This window comes from Telopea speciosissima, chromosome 2 (genome assembly GCF_018873765.1).
Source record: "Telopea speciosissima isolate NSW1024214 ecotype Mountain lineage chromosome 2, Tspe_v1, whole genome shotgun sequence".
NCBI lineage: Eukaryota > Viridiplantae > Streptophyta > Magnoliopsida > Proteales > Proteaceae > Telopea > Telopea speciosissima.
Window position 1 is genome coordinate 67,894,791 of NC_057917.1, and position 22,470 is coordinate 67,917,260.

Below are 22,470 nucleotides of genomic sequence, written 5' to 3' on the forward strand. Positions count from 1 at the left end.
TCAAGGGAAGAAGGGAGCAGTAAATGCACCATTATCCAGATATGGCAGCACAAATTTGTTGTCAAAACAAGACATTCGTTCATTTGGGTTCATTCCCTGCACGAACCATGCTTGTGCTTGCAGACCATTCATATCCACCTGCACAGCTTTATTATTCTCTATGCTCATTGCTCCAGCCATGGTTGTTGAGGTCCCAATCTGTGTTGGAGTCTGCTCAAGGACTTCGATCCTATAATTGATGGCCTTCATATTTTCATCTATCACATTTGTCAAATCAGTTATATCAAGCATGGTAAGATCATAAAGATCCTTACCTTTCAAGCATTCATACATAAGCATTGTCATCTCCTTCTTCCGGTTCTCCTTCTGAAGCCTCCTCAATTGATCCCTTACTTTTCCGATCCTTTGACTCAGATACTCCGCATGATTCTCCATCTTCTTGCTTTTTGCCATCTGAGGCAAGCTTTTGAAAAAATTAAGCACTTCTCTTGCACCCAATAGAGAGGGCCAAACTTCTGGCTGGGCTCCATTGGTACCATAAATGATTCCGCATGCCTTGACACCGCACAATGTGCTAAGTTCACTCATCTTCTTCATTATCCCCTTCTTTCTTTTGTTGAAGGTGTTGTTCCTTGCCGTCACATTAGCGATTAAAGCAAGCTTGATCTTCTTCCTAGCCATGGCAACAAGGAATTGGGAAGAGAACTGAGGAATGGGTCCTCTAAGGCTCTAATCTTTTGTTAGTTTGAAGATATTGTACTTTCTCTCTTCACCAAGGTGATCTATATAGTAGAAGAAACAATACACTAGGAAACTATTTAGAGAGGCGGGTCCTACTTTTCGCGTTGTCGACAGTTGGATTGCCACAAGTGCATGGGTGGGCCATAAATGTTCTAATTCAGCTGTTGGGGCCTTCGGATGTTCACCATGGAAGAGAGGATTCACCCATTAACATTTGAAAATATGTTGGAGATACAGGCATTAATTATTATATTTCTTTATTTAGGCCAATAAATCTTGGGGTGAAGATATATAGTAAAAGATATAATATAATAGGAAATTATTTAGAGAGGTGGGTCACACTGTTCGTGTTGTCCACAGTTGGATGGCCACAAATGCATAGGTGGGCCATAAATGTTCTAATCCAGTTGTTGGGGTTTTTGGATGTTCACCATGAGAGAGAGGATTCATCCATTAACATTTGAAAATCTGTTGGAGATACAGGAAATTGCTATATTTCTATATTTCTATATTTAGGACAATAAATCTTGGGGTGAAGATATATAGTTCAAGAAAAAATATAATATGAAACTATGCGCAAAGAGGCAGGTCCCACTGTTCTTGTTGTCGACAAATGGATGACCACAAGTGCATAGGTGGGCTATAAATGTTCTAATCCAGCTGTTGCTTCTTTTGGATGTTCACCATGGGGGAGATGATTCACCCATTAACATTTGAAATCTGTCGGAGGTGCTGGCAATTGCTATATTTTCTTATTTAGGCCAATAAATCTTGGGGTGGAGATATATACTAGAAGACATGATATAATAGGAAACAATTTAGAGAGGCAGCTGGTTCCACTGTTCGCGTTGTCGATAGTTGGATGGCCACAAGTGCATTGGTGGGCCATAAATGTTATAATCCAGTTGTCGAGGCCTTTGGATGTATACCATGGGGGAGATTATTCACCCTTTAACATTTGAAAGTCTGTTAGAGATGTATATAATTGCGACCAAGTAGAGATCTCTTGCCCTTTCTTATTTAGGCCAATAATTCTTGGGATGGAGATATATAGTAGAAGACATAATATAGTAGGAAAATATTTAGAGAGGCGAATCCCACTGTTCACGTTGTCAACAGGTGGATGGCCACAAGTGTATAGGTGGGCCATAAATGTTCTAATCCAACTGTTAGGGCCTTTGAATGTTCACCATGGGAGAGAGGATTCACCCATTAACATTTGAAATCTGTTGGAGATGCAGGAAATTGCTATATTTTCTTATTTAGGCCAATTAATCTTGAGGTGGAGATATATAGTACAAGACATAATATAATAGTAAACTATTTAGAGAGGCGGGTCCCACTGTTCACGTTGTCGTCAGTTGGATGACCACTATTGCATATGTTGGCCATAAATGTTCTAATCCAACTCTTGGGGCCTTTGGATGTTCACCATGGGAGAGTGGAATCATCCATTAACATTTAAAAATATGTTGAAGATACACAATTGCTATATTTCTTTATTTAGACCAATAAATCTTGGGGTGGAGATATATACTAGCATACATAATTTAATAGGAAACTATATAGGGAGGTGGGTCCTACTGTTTGCGTTGTCGATAGTTGGATGGTCACTATTGCATAGGTGGGCCATAAATGTTCTAATCCAGCTGTTGGGGCCTTTGGAAGTTCACCATGGGAGAGAGTATTCACCCATTATCATTTGAAATCTGTTGGAGATACAGGCAATTGTGATATTTCACTCGGGCCTCTAAAGCTTGTGTGTGCGCTGGCCAATGGGAGTGCAAAAACAAGCATCATCTTAGGCAGGATTTCTCCCTTTTCATGGGTGCAGCGCTGTACTTTTGTGTCCTTCTGTCTAAGCACAGGAGCCATACTACCATGTAGCGTTCTTTTCCCCATTTCTTTGTTTAGGCCAATAAATCTTGGGGTAGAGATATAGAGATTTAAGCTATTATTGAGATTAATACAGAGATGTTTGCTGCTGGGAGCCAAATTTTACTCTTCAGGTTTTTAAAAAAAAAAAAAAAGAAGGCTGCAGAGGGATGTTAAATGGTGCCTAACGGTAATTAGTTTGCACATTAAAAGCAATTTAATTGTAGAAAGAGAGAGAGATTTAATCAATCATATTAGAATCACATTGTGCCTTGACTCCAGCCTAAACTTTGTAGAGGCCTGTCGGCAAGAATGCCAGGTTCCTGATCCCCAAGACACTTGACCTGTTGACTGGATAGAGGAGAGGAGCGACAGGCAATTGCGTGAAACCAACCTTTGACGAATCAGTGAAGATAGCGATGTCCACCAGCCAAAGCATTGAAAGCCCTCATCCTTCTAGATACAACCTTACAGGGAGTGCTCTCATTTTGGGTGGATTAGAATGCCTAATGCCTAATACCTTTTTTGGTGTGTAATCTCAGGTCAAATATGAATCTTATTTTCTTTTATTTATTCTATTTTTTTTTTTTCCATTTTTCAAATGAACAAATAGAAAAATTTATAGATTTCTCATGAGATTAGGGATATCATAATGACAATCTGAATTGCTAGTTAAAAAAAATTGTTGAAAATATAAAAAGATAAAATAAAAGGAGAGGGTTACCCATGCCGACAATCACATGCAAATTAATTTCATCAACTAAGTCAATGCAAGACCCACATGATCAATATGTGAAAAGACATAAGGAAGCATCCCCAAAGCATTGGAATGGGAATTTTTTTTTCCTAAAATAATTTAGGGAAAAGGGTTCTTTGAACAAGCAAAATAGGGAGCACACTAATCGGGAGAGAGGAAATGGTTTCATACATAGGGATAGAAAAGTCATTTCATATAAGGAGGAGATAGATAAGGCGAGGGTGTAAGTGTACTGTCCACGGCGGGCTAAAAAAACCTGTTCCCAATAAAATATGAATAAAAAAAGAAGAAGATAATTCAATAGTCAGTAGAGGAGTTTTTTTCCTCTTAACCATTTCACTTGTAATTCGCTGTTATTCATCATCAAACAAGAATAGTGATGCGTGCCTGATGAAGCAATATTTTAGGGAGAATCATTACTTGGTAAATGCCGAGTTTGTAATGTACTATTTGTTAAGGATTTCTATTCTATTCCTCTGTATTTTATAGGGGAAAAAAAAGAGTTTTCTTGGTCTCTAATGACTGCTCCAATTGCTGCCATCTCCCTTTCTAAGTGTACAAATCCGTCTAAGATCACTTTGACATAATGATCAGTCTAGAGGTGTGGCAGTCTTTTTGCATCGGGTTGTGTTTGAGTGCATGTACACGTCTACACATAACATTGGTTTGCGTTCTATGTTGTCTACAGATTGTCAGTCCCAAAAAATGCTTTATTTCTAATTTGTCTCAATTTAATTTTGAGGATAATTTTCCTAAGCTCCGATGAAAAAATAGTTCCTTCACCAATGACCATAATTGGGGTAGGAATGTAGGATGGATGCCAGAGATGCCAGAGAATAGCAAAGGGTATTACGATTCTCAAATAAATATGAGTGTAATAATGACCTTAGATCTTTATCTGATTCGCCGACCGTGGATGGCCCACCTTTTTCCCATAAAACATTAACGAAGTTTTTGACTGTCATTTTGGATTACTGTTAAGATATCTGTAATCTTAAAGGAGCGGGAGATGTACAGTTACGCTTGAGCTGAAGAGTCTGAGCTCTTTGCTCCATTTTTCTCACTCCTCATCTCCTTCTCTGAACAACAGAATGCTGCTTTAGGGATTCTTCTCTGGTTCTCTTGATATCTGAGTTTCTTCCAACTCATTTCAGGTGGTCCTTCCCATCTCTCTCTCACACACACATACACTTTGGTAGGTTATACTGAACACACCTTTTTTCTTCCCATTTGCAAGGGTTTTGGGCCAAATCCAACCCAGAACGAGTAGGCCACTAATAAGGTGTGTCATGAACCTCTCTCTCTCTCGCTGTGTGCGTGTGTGTGTGTGTGTGTGTGTGTGTATGATAGATTCAGGAACGGAAGTGGGAACTCTGTTATTGCTGATCTGCTTCTTTTAGAAATTTGATTACTATTTCTTCCTTTTGTTCAAACTCCTCCATGTTATTTTACAAAATAGCCAATTAATATTTGTGGTTATTAGTTGAGGTTCTTGGTGTCTTCCATGAATCTGAACTGAAATTGGGCTGTTCAATTTGAGTTTCTACATGATTCAAATGGGCGTAGCGGTTGGTAGCACCTATTTTTATTTGGTTGGGTTTGGTCTGAAGGCTTTGATGTCTTTGGTGTGTTGATTGGTTGTTGGTCCTGCTTCTTGGATTTTCAGATTGCAAATGAGAATGCTTTTATGGGAAATGAATTTGTTGATGGACAAGTGAAGTATAGATGGATTCGCTCCTTCTTTCTTCCCACACATCTCACACTTTTTCCTTGTCTGAAGTTGTTGGCATTGAAAGGATACGATTGAATGATTATGGGCGTCGACCCATCTGACTCATACATATGGTGTGGTTTGGTGGTTAAATTATCACATCAAGCACCATGTGATGCACTGTAATTTAACCATTAAGGCTTTGAAAATGGAGAACTATTACCTGGATCATGAGAGCTATCATAGATAGACCATCTGCCTACATAAAAGATGGATACTCTGATACAATATCAGTGGTGTCTAGAGTAACCTTAGATTAGAAGGGAGAAAATGTGATCAGTAAATATTTACTCAACTGTAACTGAGTTATAGTCATATTTTTGGTTTCCACTAGTAAGCAATGAAAACAAAATAGGATACAAGTATTGAGAGGGAACAATTTCCTAGAGCAAATAAAATTATATATATATAAATTACATTAGAGACTGACTAAAAATATTTTAGAATATGTTGACATACTTGTGTAAGAAGATGAATTTGAGGTCATGGAGTAATAGGGGGATTGCCTTTTATGCACACGCATGCGTGAAGAGAGAGAAGAAATAACACAAAGGACTATCCCTGAGTTACCAACACAAACATGAATAAAATGTAGATATGGTGGTTAACTTTTTGGAAACCCAAATTACATTCTCTATCTTTAACTAACCTTTTCATGTGGCTCAGATGAATCCATCTTGAAGGATGGTGTTGTAGGTTTAACTTATGATAGGAAAAACCAAAAGAAAATGATCAATGGGCTTATAGGTTTAACTGGTTATAGGGAACACAAAAATGAAATGGTCTCATCGTAGCAGCGATGAAACATAGCATTATTGATCTCTTGCGGGTCTTTGCTGTCTGCTTTAGGTAACATCACTTTTCCCTGCGTCTAAACAATTTAGAAATAGCAAAATTGCTTCACTCAATTCAAATGATTAACTGGGAGTTAATCTCTTAGAACTATAAATTTGCCATCCTTACTTTTGTTCGAGGGTGGCTTGAACCTTAAATCTACTAAAGGGCTTATGCGGTCAGGCCTAGCCCCCTTTCATGTAGATCATTATTCCTTTTCTTCATTATTAATAAAATTTTAAGATACCAGATTGTCGTAAATATGCTTGAGGTTATGAAAAATGGAGCAATAAAAATAACGAAATATAGTAATAATGTTTTTTAGTTTTCTGCAAGGAACTATAAGAAGTTCAAGAGAAAATCCTCATAATATGACGCAGGATACAACCACAAAGCCCCAGAATTAAGAAACATAGCGAAGGAAGGAACACTGATATCAAGAATCAGACAACAAGACTAGTTCTTAAGGACGGACACTGGTCCTTATGAAATAAATGACACTAGCTAGCTAGATCCTAAGGATAGATAGGATCACTTGGTCTCAAGGGAAGAAGGGAGCAGCAAATGCACCATTATCCAGATATGGCGGCACAAATTTGTTGTCAAAACAAGGCATTTGTTCATTTGGGTTCATTCTCTGCATGAACCATGGTTGCGCTTGCAGATCATTCATAGCCACCTGCACAGCTTTATTATTCTCTATGCTCATTGCTCCAGCCATGGTTGTTGAGGTCCCAATCTGTGTCCGAGTCTGCTTAAGGACTTCAATCCTAGAATTGATGGCCTTCTTTTTTTCATCTATCACATTTGTCAAATCAGTTAGATCAGGCATGGTAAGATCATTCAGATCCTTACCTTTCAAGCATTCATACATAAGCATTGTCATCTCCTTCTTTCGGTTCTCCTTCTGAACCGTCCTCAATTGATCTGTTACCTTTCCGATCCTTTTCCTCAGATACTCCTCATGGTTCTCCATCTTCTTGCTTTGTTCCGTCTGAGGCATGCTCTTGAAAGCATTAATCACTTCTATCGCACCCAGTGGAGAGGGCCAAACTTCTGGCTGGCCTCTGTTGGGATCATAAATGATACCGCATGTTTTGACACCGCATAGCGTGCTAAGTTCACTCATCTTCTTCATTATCCCCTTCTTTCTTTTGTTGAAGGTGTTCTTCCTTGCTGTTGCATTAGCGATGAAAGCAAGCTCGATCTTTTTCCTAGCCATGGCAACAAGGGATTGCGAAGAGAACTGAGGGATGGGTCCTCCAAGGCTCTAATATTTTGTTGTTTGAAGGATATTGTGTTTTCTCTCCTCACCCAGGTGACATTTATAGTAGAAGACATAATATAATAGGAAACTGCTTAGAGAGGTGGGTCCCACTATTCGCATTGTCGACAGTTGGTTTTCCAAAAGTGCATAGGTGGGCCATAAATGTTCTAATCCAGCTGTTGGGGCCTTTGGATGTTCACCATGGGAGAGAGGATTCACTTATTAACGTTTGAAAATCTGTTGGAGAGGCAGGCGATTGCTATATTTCTTTATTTAGGCCAATAAATCTTGGGGTTGAGATTTGGAGTTTTATTCCATTTTTGAGATTAATACTGAGATGTTTGCTGCTGGGCACCAAATTTACTCTTCAAGGTTTTTTTTTAGAAAGGGTCCAAAGGTGATGTTAAATGGTGCCTAACTGTAATTAGTTTGCATTTTAAAAACAATTTAATTGTAGAAGAAGAGAAAGAGATTTAAATAATCATATTAGAATCACATTGTGCCTCGACTCCACCAAGGAGGCCTTGTATAGGCCTGTCGGCAAGAATATCAAGCTTCCTGAACCCCAAGATAGTTGACCTGTTGACTTGGTAGAGGTGAAAATTGGCAGGTAATTGGGTGAAACAAACAATTGACAAATCAGTGACGAAAGTGTTGACCACCAGACAGAGCATGAAAGCCCTCATCCTCCTCGATACAACCTTACGGGGAGTGCTCTCATCGCACTCAACCCGAAAGTTCTGCCAACTAAACCAGGTGGACCGGGGTTCCTAACACCCTCCTTGGTCTGCGACCTAACTCAAATTTGATATCACGGTTGAACTGGTTCAAATTGTTAGAGTTTATGTTGTAAGGGATAATTTAGTCATTGGCCTATTATGAGCCATACTAAGTTGTAGTTTTTTAATTTTGTTATTTTTCCCTTTTACCTTCCTAGGGAGGCTTGTGTAATTACATGAACTTTATTAATGAACAAAATTGGTAGTAGGAGGCGATTCTCCGGTACCCACGATTCTCTCCACTCTTCTTCTTCTCTTTTCCCAGCTTTCATTCCTTGTTCCTTGATTAAATCAACTGACATCTGATTTTGAACTTGGTATCAGAGCTGGTTTGAGAGTTGACCAAGTTCACTATGTCTCTACACCTCTTTTTGGAACCCTAGAAAGGTAGAGGGTTCCAATAGAGGCTGCACTATGTAAACATATTACAAATAGAAGCATTATTGGAGTTCTATTCACCATAACAAGGAATCATGGAGGAGCATCCTGCCATTTCTTTGGAATAGAGACAGATGAAAGAGAAGACACAAAAGTGACGTAGGATGGAGAAAGAGAATCATAAGAAACAACTTTAGCAATAGGATGAATAATGCGGCATCAAGAACCTTTACAAACAGCAATAGGTAAGTCAAGTGTGGGATCAAGAGTAGGATCAGCCAAAGAATCAATAACAAGAGGGGGAGAATTATTACCTTCCAAAGTGGGACCCGGATTGGGTTCAAGGGGTTCAGGTTGACTCGGTAGGGGTGCAATGGGCTGCTGCTTCTGAACATAAACCTGTAATTCTGGTCACACAATAGTGTCTTGTGGCACAATCTCCCCCTACATATAAGGAACTAAAGTATCTGGAAGAACAGGGGAGGACAAGAGAGGTGACTCATCTTCCTGAGAAGTAGTAGTAGAAGGCTCCCCCTGAAGAGGAATCGCAGAGTAATAAGCCACAGACTCATGAAAATTCACATCCATCGTCACAAACCAACGACGACATGGAGGGTGATAACATTTGTATCCCTTCTGGATGGCAGAGTAGCCCAAAAAAATGCAGCGGAGACTACGAGGTTCAAGTTTCCCAGGGGAACGGTGATTTCAAGCGTAACAAACATAGCCAAAAACCTTAGTAGGGACGAGAAAGGTAGAGGACCCGTGAAGAACATCCAAAGGAGAACAAAAATCAAGCACGTGGGAGGGCGTGCGATTGATGAGGAATGCCTCAGTCAACATTGCATCACTCCAATATTGGGGAGGAACATGCATGTCAAACATAAGAGAATGAGAAACCTCTAGAAAATGCCGATTTTTCCATTCGGCACGCCATTTTTGGGTAGGTGTGTCAACACAACTAGTTTGATGTAAGATGCCATGGGCAGCAAGGTAGGACTGAAATGAACTCTCCATGTATTCACACCCATTATCACTACGAAGGATTTTAATGGTGGCAGTGAACTAGGTCTGAACCATACGATGGAAGTGTGGGAAACAAGAAAAAACTTCACCCTTAGTTTTCATTGAATACAACCAAGTTGTTCTAGAGTGACAATCAATAAAAGTAACGAACTAGCAGGAGAAAGTGTCTGAAGGGCCTGAACAAAAATCCGAGAGGAGTCTTCATCAAGTAGATATAGGTCGTTATGTACCCTACCAGAGCCAATCGTTGCCCGTCACTAGATCCTGAAAAACACAATGAGAAGGAAAAAATGTGACTTTGCAATTGAGATTGAAAGTCTATTAATGGATAAGAGGTTAGTTGAAAAATTAGGAACATGTAAAATAGAGGAAAGAGACAAGGAGGGAGAACATTTGATGGAGCCTTTCCCAGTAATAGGAGAGAGAGACCCATCAACAACTCGAATCTTCTCTTTTCTGGAATATGGAGAAGATTGAAAAAATAAATTAGGGGAACCAGTCATGTGGTTAGAGGTGCCGGAATCAATAATCCAAGGAGTGGTGGGAATAGACATATCATGACCGGCAAAATAAATACCTGAATTGGCACTGTGAGGAGCAGCAGGAGAAGCAATAGTAGCAGAAGAAGCTGAGGTTGGTTGATCCATGCAAGAAAGAAGTCGATGGAAAGTAGTAAGCTCATCAGGGGACAAAGTGGAGCCAGGTGCAGCAGGAGCAGGTTCGGTGGTTTTGGTGTGGTTGGCCTGGTTTGAGTTCCCATGGCCACGACCACGACTGGATGCATCAGCTGGCTTGCCATGTAATTTCCAACAATATTCCTTGGTGTGGCGTTCCTTCCCACAATAGTCACACTTCACAGGGGGTTTTTCAGATGAGGAGCCGCTAGTCTGGGGGGCTTCACCATGGGGCTGATTACCAGAAAAAAGGGCAGATCGTTCTGGGGTTGCTGATGTAGGCTGTGGAAGCATGACATGCTTACGGCTATCCTCCAGTTGGATCATAGAATAAGCCTGATCAACGGTAGGAAAGGGCTCATGGCTTAGCACTTTTGCACGGAGCTAATCATATTCAACATTGAGACCGGCTAAGAAATCATAAACACACAACTTGTCTTCCCGCTTTTTGAAATTGGTCGCATCAACCGTTGTCGTAGCATGAAACTCTTCATAAAAATACAGCTTTTGCCACAGACTGCAGAATTCAGCATAATACCGCGACAATGTGAGGTCCTTTTGTTCCAGTTTATGTACCTTTTTGCGGAGTTCATAGACTTGAGCATCGTTCCCAACTTGGGAATATGTATCTTGAGCAGCTTTCCAATCTTGGCAGCCGAATCAAGGAGAAGATAACCATGGGCAATTTGTGGTTGCATAGAATTGATAAAGAAAGCCATAACTGAATTATTCTCACACTCCCACTTATCAAAAGGTGCTCTGGCAGAAGTGGGATTCACAACATCACCAGTGAGGTACCCATAAAATCCATGGGAGCGAATGGAAATACAACACGAGAGTGACCACATCAAATAATTCTTGCCATCCAACTTAACTGAACAAGCTGGGAAAGAGAAATTATTTCCTTGAGGAGAAGCATCCACCCTAGTGGATGCAAAAGAGATCTCAGAAGTCCCAGGCATACTAGAGTGTGGCCGTTAATCACAAGGGAGAGAAAAAATGGTAGAAATCTCCCAAAAAAATGAAATCAATAGGGAGTGACCCTGGGAATCACCAACACATAAGAAAGTAGGCATCAATGCCTAAATCGATTCCAGGTGCAACTCCGGGAAGAAGATCACACAAAAAATTGTAAGCTCTCTACTTCATCGTGGTATGGAAGAAGAGCCAATCGAACAAAGGAGGGAAAAAAAAGGGGGGGGCCTTGGTGGTCTAAAAAGGAGCCGCAGAGGGTTGCGGTGAGATGGAGGTGCACCTGCTGGCTGTCGGTGTCGCTAGAAGTGGATGGAGAGCCGCCGGGAGTGTGAAGGAGAGGGAGGCGGTAGGGTTTAGGTGGTGGTGGAAGGGCTAGGCGATGGTGGTGATGGTGCCGGTAATGAAAATAAAAGAGAGCAGAGGGAGAGAGAAATGGACCGATTAGGGTTGTGGATCCTTAGGATGATCCCACTTTGATACCATGTTCGAGAATGGGAAAAATCAGACTTGTGTCTAATGTGACCCCATCCCTCTTTATTTATAATGTAAAGGAGAACATTCTAGAATAAAAATAAGACCAAATAGCCCTATGAACAAATAGGACAATTCTACCCTCTTTTTTTTTTGGGGGGGGGGGGGATGGGGTTAGGGCTGTGGGTTGGGTGGAATTTAAGATTTTTGGGATATTATTCTTATCTACTTGTAGTTTCGAGGAAAATATCATACATCTTACAATATTCTACTCAACTCAGCCTTATACCAACTAAACAGGGTTAGCTATATGGATCTTCTGTCTCCAATCGACTCTATTTAAAGCCATACTTGTTATTTGTCCTAAGTTGTGCATGTCTTTCCTCCCCACTTCTCCTAGAGTCATTTTAGTTCCTCCAATCTGAATCATATCACTGCTATTTACTGGAGCATTCAAAGGCCTTTGTTGCCCATATCCATACCACAAACGATTTTTCGGTCAACTTATCATGTATTGGGACCTAACTCCTAAATTAGCTCTGATTTTTGCATTCTTTATTTTATCTTTTCTAGTTTTATCACTCATCCATCTCAACATCCTCATTTAATACATCTTACAATCTTAAAATTTTAATTCCATCCCACCCTTAACAAGCTTTCTATCTAATTTGATTGTGAAAATGATCTTCTCTCTTGATGACAGGGTGGAGCAAATACAGGACACACCATCTATAATTCCGAGGGTAAGAGATTTGTCCTTCTCCTTGTTCCCTCAGGAATCCTTAATGAGGAAACCCTTTGTATTATTGGGAATGGAGTTGTGGTACATCTACCAGAATTTTTCAAAGAAATCGAGGGCCCCGAATCTAATGGTGTCTCTTGTAAGGGTAGGATATTGGTATCGGATCATGCACACTTGTCCTTTGATTTCCACCAAGAGGTAGATGGGCTTAGATAACATGAGCTTGGTAATCCATTTATTGGGACGACCAAGAGAGGGATCAGACCTTGTTACTCGAACAAGATGATTCAGAATGGTATAAGGGTAAGCGATCTGAGGCTCATGGAGATTTTCCCGCAAAAGCTTGATCTTTTACTCTCAGATGCTGCTTCACAATTCCAAGGGTTTGATTATGGCCCCAACATGCTTGGGGAAGAAGTGGACCGCTACAAGAGGTTTGCTGAGTGATTGTAACCCTATATTGTTGATACAGTCCATTTTTTGAATGAATACTTCTCACAGAAGAAGAAAATACTGTTTGAAGATGGGCAGGCAACGATGTTGGATATTGACTTTGGAACATACCCATTTGTCACTTCCTCTAGCCTGTCAGCAGGTGGGATGATAAAAAAGCACTGGGCTTGGCATTGCATCAAGAGTCCTTGGTGACCTTATTGGAGTGGTAAGTAGATTCCTCTCCCTGTAAATGGTGAAATACCATGGCACCACGGCATTACAGAAGGCCTAACCTTTAATTTGAAACATTGTTGTGCAGGTTAAAGCCTATACTACAAGAGTTGGTTCGGGTCCTTTCCCAACTGAGGTCCTTTCCCAACTGAGATCTTAAATATAGATGGAGACCACCTTAGGTTGAAGGGGATAGAGTTTGGCACAAACACAACTTGTCCTCGACGTTTTGGCTGGCTTGATGTAGTCGCTTTAAAATATAGTTGTCAGATTAATGGTTTCTCCTCTCTCAATCTCACCAAGCTTGATGTACTTACAGACGTTAAAGAAATTAAGTTGGGGGTTGGCTACAGATTAGCTGATGGCACAACAACCAAGTTATTCCCTTCAGATCTACACGTTCTTGATCAATTAATTGTAAGTTTTAAGATTCAATATACGTTTGGAGATGCTTATTTACTTTTTCATTGTTCACTTTTTGGTTTCTTGATATTTCACTTCCTAAGTGCTCTTGTTGATGGATTTTGTCTTTTGTATGTACAGGTTGAATACGAAGTTGTACCTGGCTGGCAAGATGATTTCGCTGAAGTTAGAAAATATGCTAACCTTCCACTCGCTGCCCGCCAATATGTGGAAAGGATAGAATAACTTGTTGGTATACCAATTCATTACATTGGGGTTGGACCTGGCCGTGATGATCTTATATTTAAGTGATTCTTCAATTTCCGTACTGACAACCATGGAGTCATGGACATGTTATCACAGTAAGTAGACGACTTGATCTCCAGAAATTTTTCGCCGTCGTTAAGAGTTTTATTTTACAATATCTTTCCGAGGTTATAGGTATGATCCTGTTAACTGCCAAAAACAGAAGTGATCTACAAGATTGGGCATCTAACCATCAGGGATTATCATGTTTGTATCTCATTAAAGGCATTTAAACAATAAGAATTAGCGTTTGGTTATAAAGAGCCCATAAAGGTCGGTTTATGATGAGCTATTAGTAATCCTATAGTAGTAAGTGATATTAAAGACCTGAATGTGTTGAAGTCAGGAGCTGAAGCTGGATCAGGTGTACCAAAAAATGCTTGAAATGTCCCAGGTTTGAATCCCACATCGGTTATATATTGACGTCTACAAAGATATTAATAGAAGTGTGTAAGAGTTAAGTGTACCTACAGCACTGGATGGGAGTGAATGGGTTACGGTTTTCAGAACCACAGCCCAGGAAAGTCCCCGGGCCCATTTTCCACAGAGATGTGGCCTCGGAAACGAGGGAACTTCAGCTGGTAATAATGGGGCTGAGACACGTGTGGAGCCCAGGATTTTCCGCGAAGTATTTGGCCGACTCTATTACAGTTATTCACTCTATCCAAATGGATTAACTGAACGGGGCTTACTATCCAGGGGCAATTTTTTTAAAAAAAATTTCTGTCTATCGAAGTAAAAGAATTCTTCTACTGAGCGGCAACACTGTATTTGTGAGGGTAACTACCCGGAAGGTAAAACCCCTCTACGGGATGGATCCACATCCTCTACTTCCATTACTTGTAATTCCGTCCTATTTCCAAGCCATATGAGAGTGTCAATTGGCCTAATTCATATCCAACGGTTGACATTAGTCAAATTCAAATTTTTTTGAATTTCACCTATGTCATGATTGAACCACCTTAAACCCCCACTCAAATCGGATCATCCTTACTCAAACCGAACCAACTCAACCTACCCTTAAACCAAACTAGGGTCTAAACAATTCAAACAAAAATCTCTAAATAGATTTTGCTCGTTCTTCTCGTCCTCTTCCCAAAAACGCAGAGCAGAGAAGAAGCCCATAACCACATAAACTTCCAGGAAAAGACTAATGGAGGTTCTAAACTAAAGCTTTTCGGATTTGCAGAGAAGCAGTCGGTGTAGAGGAGAAGATTCAACTAAATTCTGGAGAGAGAAAGGCGATTCAATTGGGATTTTACCACAGAAGCTTGTAGGAATAGTATGAGATATAGATGGAGAGAAGAGAGTGGATTAAGAGCAAGAAAAAGGAGAAATCCAATTTCCTTTCCTCTTTGCATTTTCCTACTCCTGTGTAAGGTTCTCTTTTGGACTTTGAAATTTAGAAGTGATGAACTTTGATGGATTGCGGGGTTGAAAGATTTCACTAGTTAAACAGAGAAAATGTTGTAAAACAGAGAATCCATTAACAAGTTCTACTTTTTTCTTTCTTTCTTTTGCTCTCTTCTCCAGTTACAACTTCTGAATACTTCTTTGCTTTCACTGCTCATGTCATTGGAGGGTCATATGATGAATAAATGTCTGGATCTCTCTATGGAGCTGAGTTGGTGCCCAGTCCTTACTCTTTATAACATGATGTGACCTCAACAATGGTGATTATTCGACTTTTCTGGGGCCAAAACCGAAAGTATATTAGGGTGGAGCAACAAGTCAAAAAAGTATTTCATCGTTCTAATCAGATTTCCAGAGATTCATAGCCTCTATACACTGTAGCCTAGATTTTTTATTAGTACAAAAGAATTAAATTTGATCAAATTGCAAATAGTTCAGCATCTCCACTTCCAGTATCCTGACCCTGTGAAATTAAAAAAAAGAAGAGAAGAACGAAATGATGCAACTCGTTTTAGGGCTTTTCAATCGAAATGAAATGGGGATTTCTGAATAGGAGATGAGTTTAGTGAAATAGCATTTTTGGGAAGAAGAAGAGAAGAACGATGGATGGATGGATGAAGCTCTAGGGCTTCTCGTTCGAAATAAAGAACGATGGATGGTGACAGATGGTGAGGCAATTTAGAGTTTTAGGGCAACTCAGAGTTTTAGGTCGTCCAGTTCCTTCCGCCCCACTTCCCTCTCACGGTCTCGGCGATTTCAACTCGTTTTAGGGCTTCTCTTGCCCTGCTCTGCGTTTTTGGGAAGAAGAAAAGAAACACGGAGGAGATCTTTGGGGATTTTTGTTCGAAACGATCCAAACCCTAATGCTTGGTTTAAGGGTGGGTTGGGTTTGGTTTGAGGGAGGCCCTTTAAACCGATTTGAGTGGGGGTTTAAGATGGTTCAATCATGACATGGATGAAATTCAAAAAAATTGAATTTGACTGATGTCAACCGTGGGATACAAATCAGTCCAGATGGCGCTCTCATAGGGCTTGGAAGTAGGATGGAAGTACAAGTGATGGAAGTAGAGGATGTGAATCCCTACGGGATTGAAGAATCAAGTAGGAACACAATACCAATTCCCGAAATTGATGGAAACTGGGAATCTTCCATTTTCTTTGCATGATCTTCGTCCCATCTGGAAGGAACTCAGATCAAGAAATGGATGGAATAGCCAAAATGTTTAGAACAATTTAGATCTAGAAAATTTCCAAGTAGCATTTATTCGATGAGATACAAATCGAGGATTGGAAAGAGCCGGTATAGAAATCGAATGGCTAAGAAATTTGATGGTTGATATTCCCTTATGGTCTAAACTAGTGCCGTCAATATCACTGCATTGTGATAATCAGACAGCTATTGTTAACGTGAAAAGTAAGGTTTACAATGGAAAGAAAAGACATATACACCTGAGCTATAACTTGGCAAGACAATATATAAATGATGGAACAATAACTATTAATTTTGCAAGGTCAAAAAAGAATTTAGCTGACATGTTTATAAAGCCATAAACCATCAAGATTATACACGAGACATCAAAAGGGATGAGTTTAAGGCCTATAACATAAGCAATGTGATAGAAACCCAATTTATTTGAGAGGAGAATCCTGAAATTAAGTTCAAAGGATAAAAACGAAGTCATCAGATGACTTGCTAGTACTATTATAATTTTGGCTCATCTTGGTTTGATGAGAAAATAGTACTCACCATAATGACAAAAGGATGAGTACATGGCTCTTAATCAACTATATTTTACAACTGTGTGTGTGTGTTATCTATGGTATACACTATGAGTTGACATTAGTGATTGTAAAAAATAGGGTTGCTTTTGATGAGATTTTAAAGGCAAAATTCTCTAAACAATCATTAACCTGAGATGGGACAAGGCTGGTCGTTTAAAAGGAGGAATGTCCATTTATTCGAATGGGATGACATAAGGTCGTTAGTTATACCAATGAAGAAAGGTTCAAGAAACAATATTTTCACCTGTACTCAGTAGTGTTGCTTGTCAAACTTAGTATATATTCAAGTCCACAAGACATCTACAATGGCATGTTCTATAAATTCTAAAGTGTTAAATACTTAATCTTTGTTTTACTTCATTTTTTTTTAATTTATGGGGGAATTATGATTTTAACGGTTAAATTTAAAAAGAAATTCAAAAAAATCAGGCACCTTTTTTGTATAAAGGTATCCAATTTAATTTCAAGTTGATTTTAAAAGGTTATGTCTTTTCCTATTTCAAATAAATTTCAAAAGTATTGTCTTTTGAGGTTTTTTTTTCAAGGGTGTTTGAGGAGATGTCACTCCTCTAGTTATACGGGTGGTCCCCTCATGAGTTGGTTGATTTTTATTTTTGTTCTCAAGCATTTCTGTAGCCTAGTTGCTCAAAACTCTCTCTCTCTCTCTCTCGTTTAACTTTTGTAAGTTTTAATTGAGTATTCAGCACTAACTAGTTTACAAACGTGGCCCTCAAGTCAATTGCAAGGACTCTTGTGTGAGCTTGTAAAGGTTGTTGTATCTTGGGAGATTGGTTGCTAGTGAATCTAATTTGCACTTATGGGGGCAAATACAATCTTAAGGAGAGTGATTTATTGTCACGCTTCAGTCTTGTTGTTGCTTCTAACGTTGATGTACATGATCGTAATCCAAATACCAACTCTCCAAGTGTGACATTGATTGAAGAATTACTTGCCATAAGATAAAGGCTTACTTTATTCCTATAGAGGAATTTATTTCTTATATCACACTAAAAACAGAATACATAAATGAGGTGATTGACACCTCTTGAATTGCCAAACAGATTTCCCCCTATTTTTTATTTAAGTTGTAAGCCCTTGAAGCAGTCATACAAAATCTTACATAAATATGGGAAAAAAAAAGGATTTTCTTCCCTGTCACTATACTTATTGAATTATAATACTTCACTATTTGCCACATGATAGTACATGGGTTAATATATTTTCAAATTAAAATAATTAGAGGAAGTAGCTAAAATTACAAACGATGCTATTTTGTATTTTATGTTCAGCTCTGTTTGATTGTATTTTGGTAATAGGAGAGGGTTGGGCATGTCGGGCTAGCAGTTGTGCCCAATGGAGACAGTGGGATGGAAAGTACAAGGGTTCATTTCCATAGGGGGTGGGACTGGGGCACAACGTTGGTGTGCCCAGCCTTTACTCTTCGGTAATTTTATTAAAACTTTGAATATTTGAGTAACTTTCTTTGCTTACTTTGGACTAAAATTTGGCAATTGAAATATATGTGGAGTCCTTCTCTATCACATGAAATAACCTATCTAGTACTGTTAAAACTAAGGTAAATGTTTTACGAAAGAATCGATGATCCTGTGGAGGCTGTTTGTGACAAAGTAATAGGCTCTCTCAGTTGGGTGAACAGCATCCCAAAACACGTACTTAGTGGCATCAGGGCAGACTAGAGTGTTGGGACCGCAAGTGAAGGACGCTTCTATCAGCCCTGACCCACAACATCCCCTGCTCGTCTCTTCAAAACCTGCGTCCATCACCACCAAATGATCGATCAGAAGAAGAAGTTCACATCATCTCATGTAATGAATTTCACTGTTTAATTAATAGGAAAATGTTCTTTGTGTCGGGGGCGCAGGCTGTGCCCAGACACATTGGGGTTGACGCAATGATCAACCTATCTCCTGAATGGCAGGTCCATGTGTCTAGGCGCAGCCTGCGCTGCGGCCTGCGGCACAGAGAATATGAGCTCTTAATTAATTTTACCAAAAATTTTGGGGAATTTTATGGAAAGTATAAGCAGTGGGTGGAATTACCGTAGTTTTGTGGGTTTTGGATCATGTCAGCCAATGGAGTGTATATGTCTCCATAGACAAAGATACCACTGTGAAATGCCATACTGTTTTGAATGTCCACCAACTCATCTTGAAGCTGCTTATTGTATTCTCTTGCTGCCAATGAGTAGGTAGCCACGCAATCTCTGTGTAAGAAGTGTAAGAATTCATAACCTGCGGTGATAACCTCCGGCAAACAACCCATTGGAGGAAGACCAGTCACTGCGAATCTTCGAATCCCAAGGTCCCACAACCCCTGTCATGAATACACGATACTGGTAAGTGGTAGGAAGGATTAAGGGATCTTTATCCTCTCAAGTTCGGTGCACTGCCCACTGCACCTTAAATTACGTCTAACAGTGAGTAGTGCACCTATTCACATTTGGCCACCGTCGGATGGACTTGTGCACCACAATTGAGAGGATAAAAACAGAGATACAAGACTTAGGTTGTCAACGGGATCCGATGGGATGGGATGGGCTGGGCTGGGCTGGGCTGGGATGCCTTTCCCAAAAACACAAAACAAAAGGTGTGTTCAATATTTACTAAAGAAACAAAACAAAAGGAGTATTCAATGTTTACCAACAAAAAAAACCAAAACAAAAGGTGTCTTCAATGTACAGGTACTCTTTTGCTTTAATTTATGGAAGGTGGTTCTCTGTACGGTCTACAGTAGCGTTCTCTATGTTTATATCTCTCTTCCCAAAACCAAGGGTTAGAGATGTTTTTCCACATAGGAAGGAGAGGGTTCTTTGAATAAGCCACATTGAAGAGTACACCGACGAGGAGATGCGATAGAATAAATCCATACACAGAAGAGCAGTAAAATCATTTAATATAAAGAGAGAGAGTACTTGATGGTCTAGAGAAACTTTTCCCATTTGCTACAGACAGTGAGTACTAAGGGGGAAAAACACTGTTCAGCTTTTTTCAAAGGTAACAAATAAATTTTCTTTTGTAAATAGGTAACTCAAGTCCTATATAGAAGTAAATGAGCCTAAGCATCTGTTGTTCTCAACTCTTACATCTTTTCTAAAGGCATTTATAAAGATAAAGAGCATTGTGATTTGTCATTAATACAACTAATGTACTAACAACTCTATCCTTGAAATTCTTTTTTCAATTTATAGCAAGTTAGTCATGAAAAAATATAAGAATTGAGATTTATAAAGAATCTTTGCCAAAACAAGAAATTGTTCCTTAAAACTCTTTTAACTTTGCTTACATCAACAAAGAAAAAAATTTCTTTATTTATTTAGGCAATAGTTTCGTGCACGCTTGCACGATCATACTCCTTCTCATAAAAGGGATTGAAATAACCATATGCCCCCATTTAACGTAACCCACATCGTATTGAGAAGTAAATGAACCTAAGCATCTGTTGTTCTCAACTCTTACACCTTTTCTAAAAGCATCTATAAAGATAAAGGACATTGTGATTTAAGTTTAATTAATACTACTAATGTACTAAATACTCTATCCCTGAGATTCTTTTTTTTTTAATTTATAGCAGTTAGTCATGAAGAAATATAAGAATTGAGAATTACAAGACATTGTTCCATAAACTCTTTTAACTTCGCTTACATCAACAAAAAAATTTATTTGTTTAGGGTAAAAGTTTTGTGCATGCTTGCACGGAACGCATCATAACCCCTCCTCCCTTATGCACCGTGCATGGAATGCCTCCAACTATTTATTTTCTTACAAAAAAAAAATCATGTTTTTCTTGTGATAGATACAAAAAAGGTCACGGAAGAGTATGTTGACAAATGCACTAGGGTTTGATGATATCAATTAAAGGGAAAAGAGCCCCACATGGATAGTGTGGGGATGCTCGCTCTCTCATGCCCCATTTTCTCTTTCTTCTTGATCATATGGATCCCTATGAGTCTATGACAAAATCATTTCTCCTTCCGTGATTGGTGTGGCATGAGAGATCCCCCCCATCCCCCCAACAACATTGGGGGTGTGAGAAACTTTATGCCAGATGGTTTGAACCCACATGCTAATAATATTGGTTATCACACCATGATAATCAACCAAAAGAAGTCTTAGGGCTGCACTAAGTTTCTTGGGGGACCACTTTCACGTGGTGGACCAATAACATTTAGCATTACTTCCCTAAGGATAGAAATAGGACAAAGTTTTCCTTGACCGCATGACGAAGGAAAACTCGCCATCCTAGGGCCCTAAATCTCCACGTCCTTTTTACGAATGATGGGACACCCATTGACCGTGGTTGAAGAAAAACTTGATATTCAAGTACTAATCTACGCATATCGAGTCCGACTGAATTATTCAAATCAAGTCCAACCGATTCCGAGTTTTAAAACCTTTTTTTTTAATGATCTATATCAACAAGTTAGAATCAAACCTGTATCATCTCCCGGAGATTTTGCAACAAGAACTGCTGGTAACTTGCAGAAGTGGTGTACTTTTGACGTCGAATTGGTAAGGCAAAGTAATTCACTACAAAGTCATTGGTTCCACAGCTAATAACAACAATGGAATTCTGGATATGATCTTCGGTCCTGTTTGTTCCAATTGAATTGGCTATCTTTGTTTTGTACTCTTTGAAATACTCCAGCTGCGTAGGCATCTGAATTACATTCTGTAACCAAACATACCCTCATCAAAAAAAATGAAAACAATTAAAGTAAAAAAAAAAAAAAAATTGAAAATACACAAACAGAGGAAGACAGAGACACTTAGTGTTGCTGTAAGTGGGTCATAACCGGAACCGGCAGAAGCGAAACTAACTCCGGTCATCAAATCCTCCAAGCTAAGTGACTTATCCAAATATGGTGGCACATAATCTTTGATTCCCAAGTACGAAGCTGCATTCAAAATCATATAAAATTCAATCAAATTAAGTTAAATGTATAAGAACACACCACAATTACTTCAATATAGACTTAATTACCGATGAAATCGGTAGGAATCCGGCCATCGGAGAATCTTCCGGTCGGTAACTGGTTTGGAAAATCCCTTCCATAGGGTGGGAAATTGCTTCTGAAAATGGTATCTATATGGTTGTTATTTCCTGGGTCGACGGTAGAATCTCCAAACACGTAAATGGCTGAGAAATTAGAATTCTTGGGTTTGAGTAAAGCTTGAGTTTGAGCTACAAAAAGGAAGAGAAGTAGAAGAAGAAGAACTAGAAGAAGATCAAGAGAAGAACTCATATTGGATTTTCTCTGACAAAAGAAAGAATGAGAGATGAACAGAGTAGAGCACAAATATGAAGAAGTTGGGTTATTACTGATTTAGCTGGGAATTTGAATTCTCACTGGTTTAGGTAGTCTCTTATAACTAGTACTGTAGGGTCACGTATTAAAATTATAGGACAAAGTTGCCCCTAACTTTTCAGAGAATTTACTTGAATGACACTACTTTTGGATGATAGGGGTTGGAAGTTAGTAGAACCAATATTACAAGAATGAAAGATACAGTTCACAAGCACAAGGCATATTTTGCCATTTAAGAGCTAATTAGAAGCAAAGGATTCCTTCCTAAAGGGAAAAAGAATTACC

General features: G+C 39.3%; 3 protein-coding genes and 2 pseudogenes across 3 annotated transcripts; 2 read left to right on the top strand and 3 right to left on the bottom strand.

The window, feature by feature from the left end:
* Nucleotides 1-681, bottom strand: LOC122651037 (agamous-like MADS-box protein AGL80). Its single transcript, XM_043844379.1, has one exon. It carries the CDS (start codon nucleotides 679-681, stop codon nucleotides 1-3), a length of 681 nt encoding a protein of 226 aa, XP_043700314.1.
* Nucleotides 682-6,519: 5,838 nt separating this feature from the next.
* On the bottom strand, nucleotides 6,520-7,204 carry LOC122651038 (agamous-like MADS-box protein AGL80). Its single transcript, XM_043844380.1, has one exon. It carries the CDS (start codon nucleotides 7,198-7,200, stop codon nucleotides 6,520-6,522), a length of 681 nt encoding a protein of 226 aa, XP_043700315.1. The 5' UTR covers nucleotides 7,201-7,204.
* A 5,011-nt stretch (nucleotides 7,205-12,215) lies between these two features.
* Nucleotides 12,216-13,072, top strand: LOC122651039 (annotated as a pseudogene).
* LOC122651040 lies at nucleotides 12,976-13,921 on the top strand (annotated as a pseudogene).
* Nucleotides 13,922-18,430: 4,509 nt separating this feature from the next.
* Nucleotides 18,431-22,137, bottom strand: LOC122652238 (GDSL esterase/lipase At5g45960). The gene is made up of 5 exons (XM_043845926.1): nucleotides 21,861-22,137; nucleotides 21,644-21,774; nucleotides 21,312-21,548; nucleotides 18,920-19,193; nucleotides 18,431-18,630 (listed from the first exon to the last, which is right to left on the bottom strand). The coding sequence occupies exons 1-5, from the start codon at nucleotides 22,120-22,122 to the stop codon at nucleotides 18,431-18,433; spliced, it is 1,104 nt and encodes a 367-aa protein (XP_043701861.1). The 5' UTR covers nucleotides 22,123-22,137.
* Between the last annotated feature and the right edge of the window lie 333 nt (nucleotides 22,138-22,470).

Coding starts and splice junctions, on each gene's coding strand:
- LOC122651037 (XM_043844379.1), bottom strand. CDS start 681: ATGGCTAGGAAGAAGATCAAGCTTGCTTTAATCGCTAATGTGACGGCA.
- LOC122651038 (XM_043844380.1), bottom strand. CDS start 7,200: ATGGCTAGGAAAAAGATCGAGCTTGCTTTCATCGCTAATGCAACAGCA.
- LOC122652238 (XM_043845926.1), bottom strand. CDS start 22,122: ATGAGTTCTTCTCTTGATCTTCTTCTAGTTCTTCTTCTTCTACTTCTC. Junction 21,549..21,643: donor CACTTACAGCAACACTAAGT/GTCTCTGTCTTC, acceptor GTTTGGTTACAG/AATGTAATTCAGATGCCTAC. Junction 19,194..21,311: donor ATCTCCGGGAGATGATACAG/GTTTGATTCTAA, acceptor TATTCATGACAG/GGGTTGTGGGACCTTGGGAT.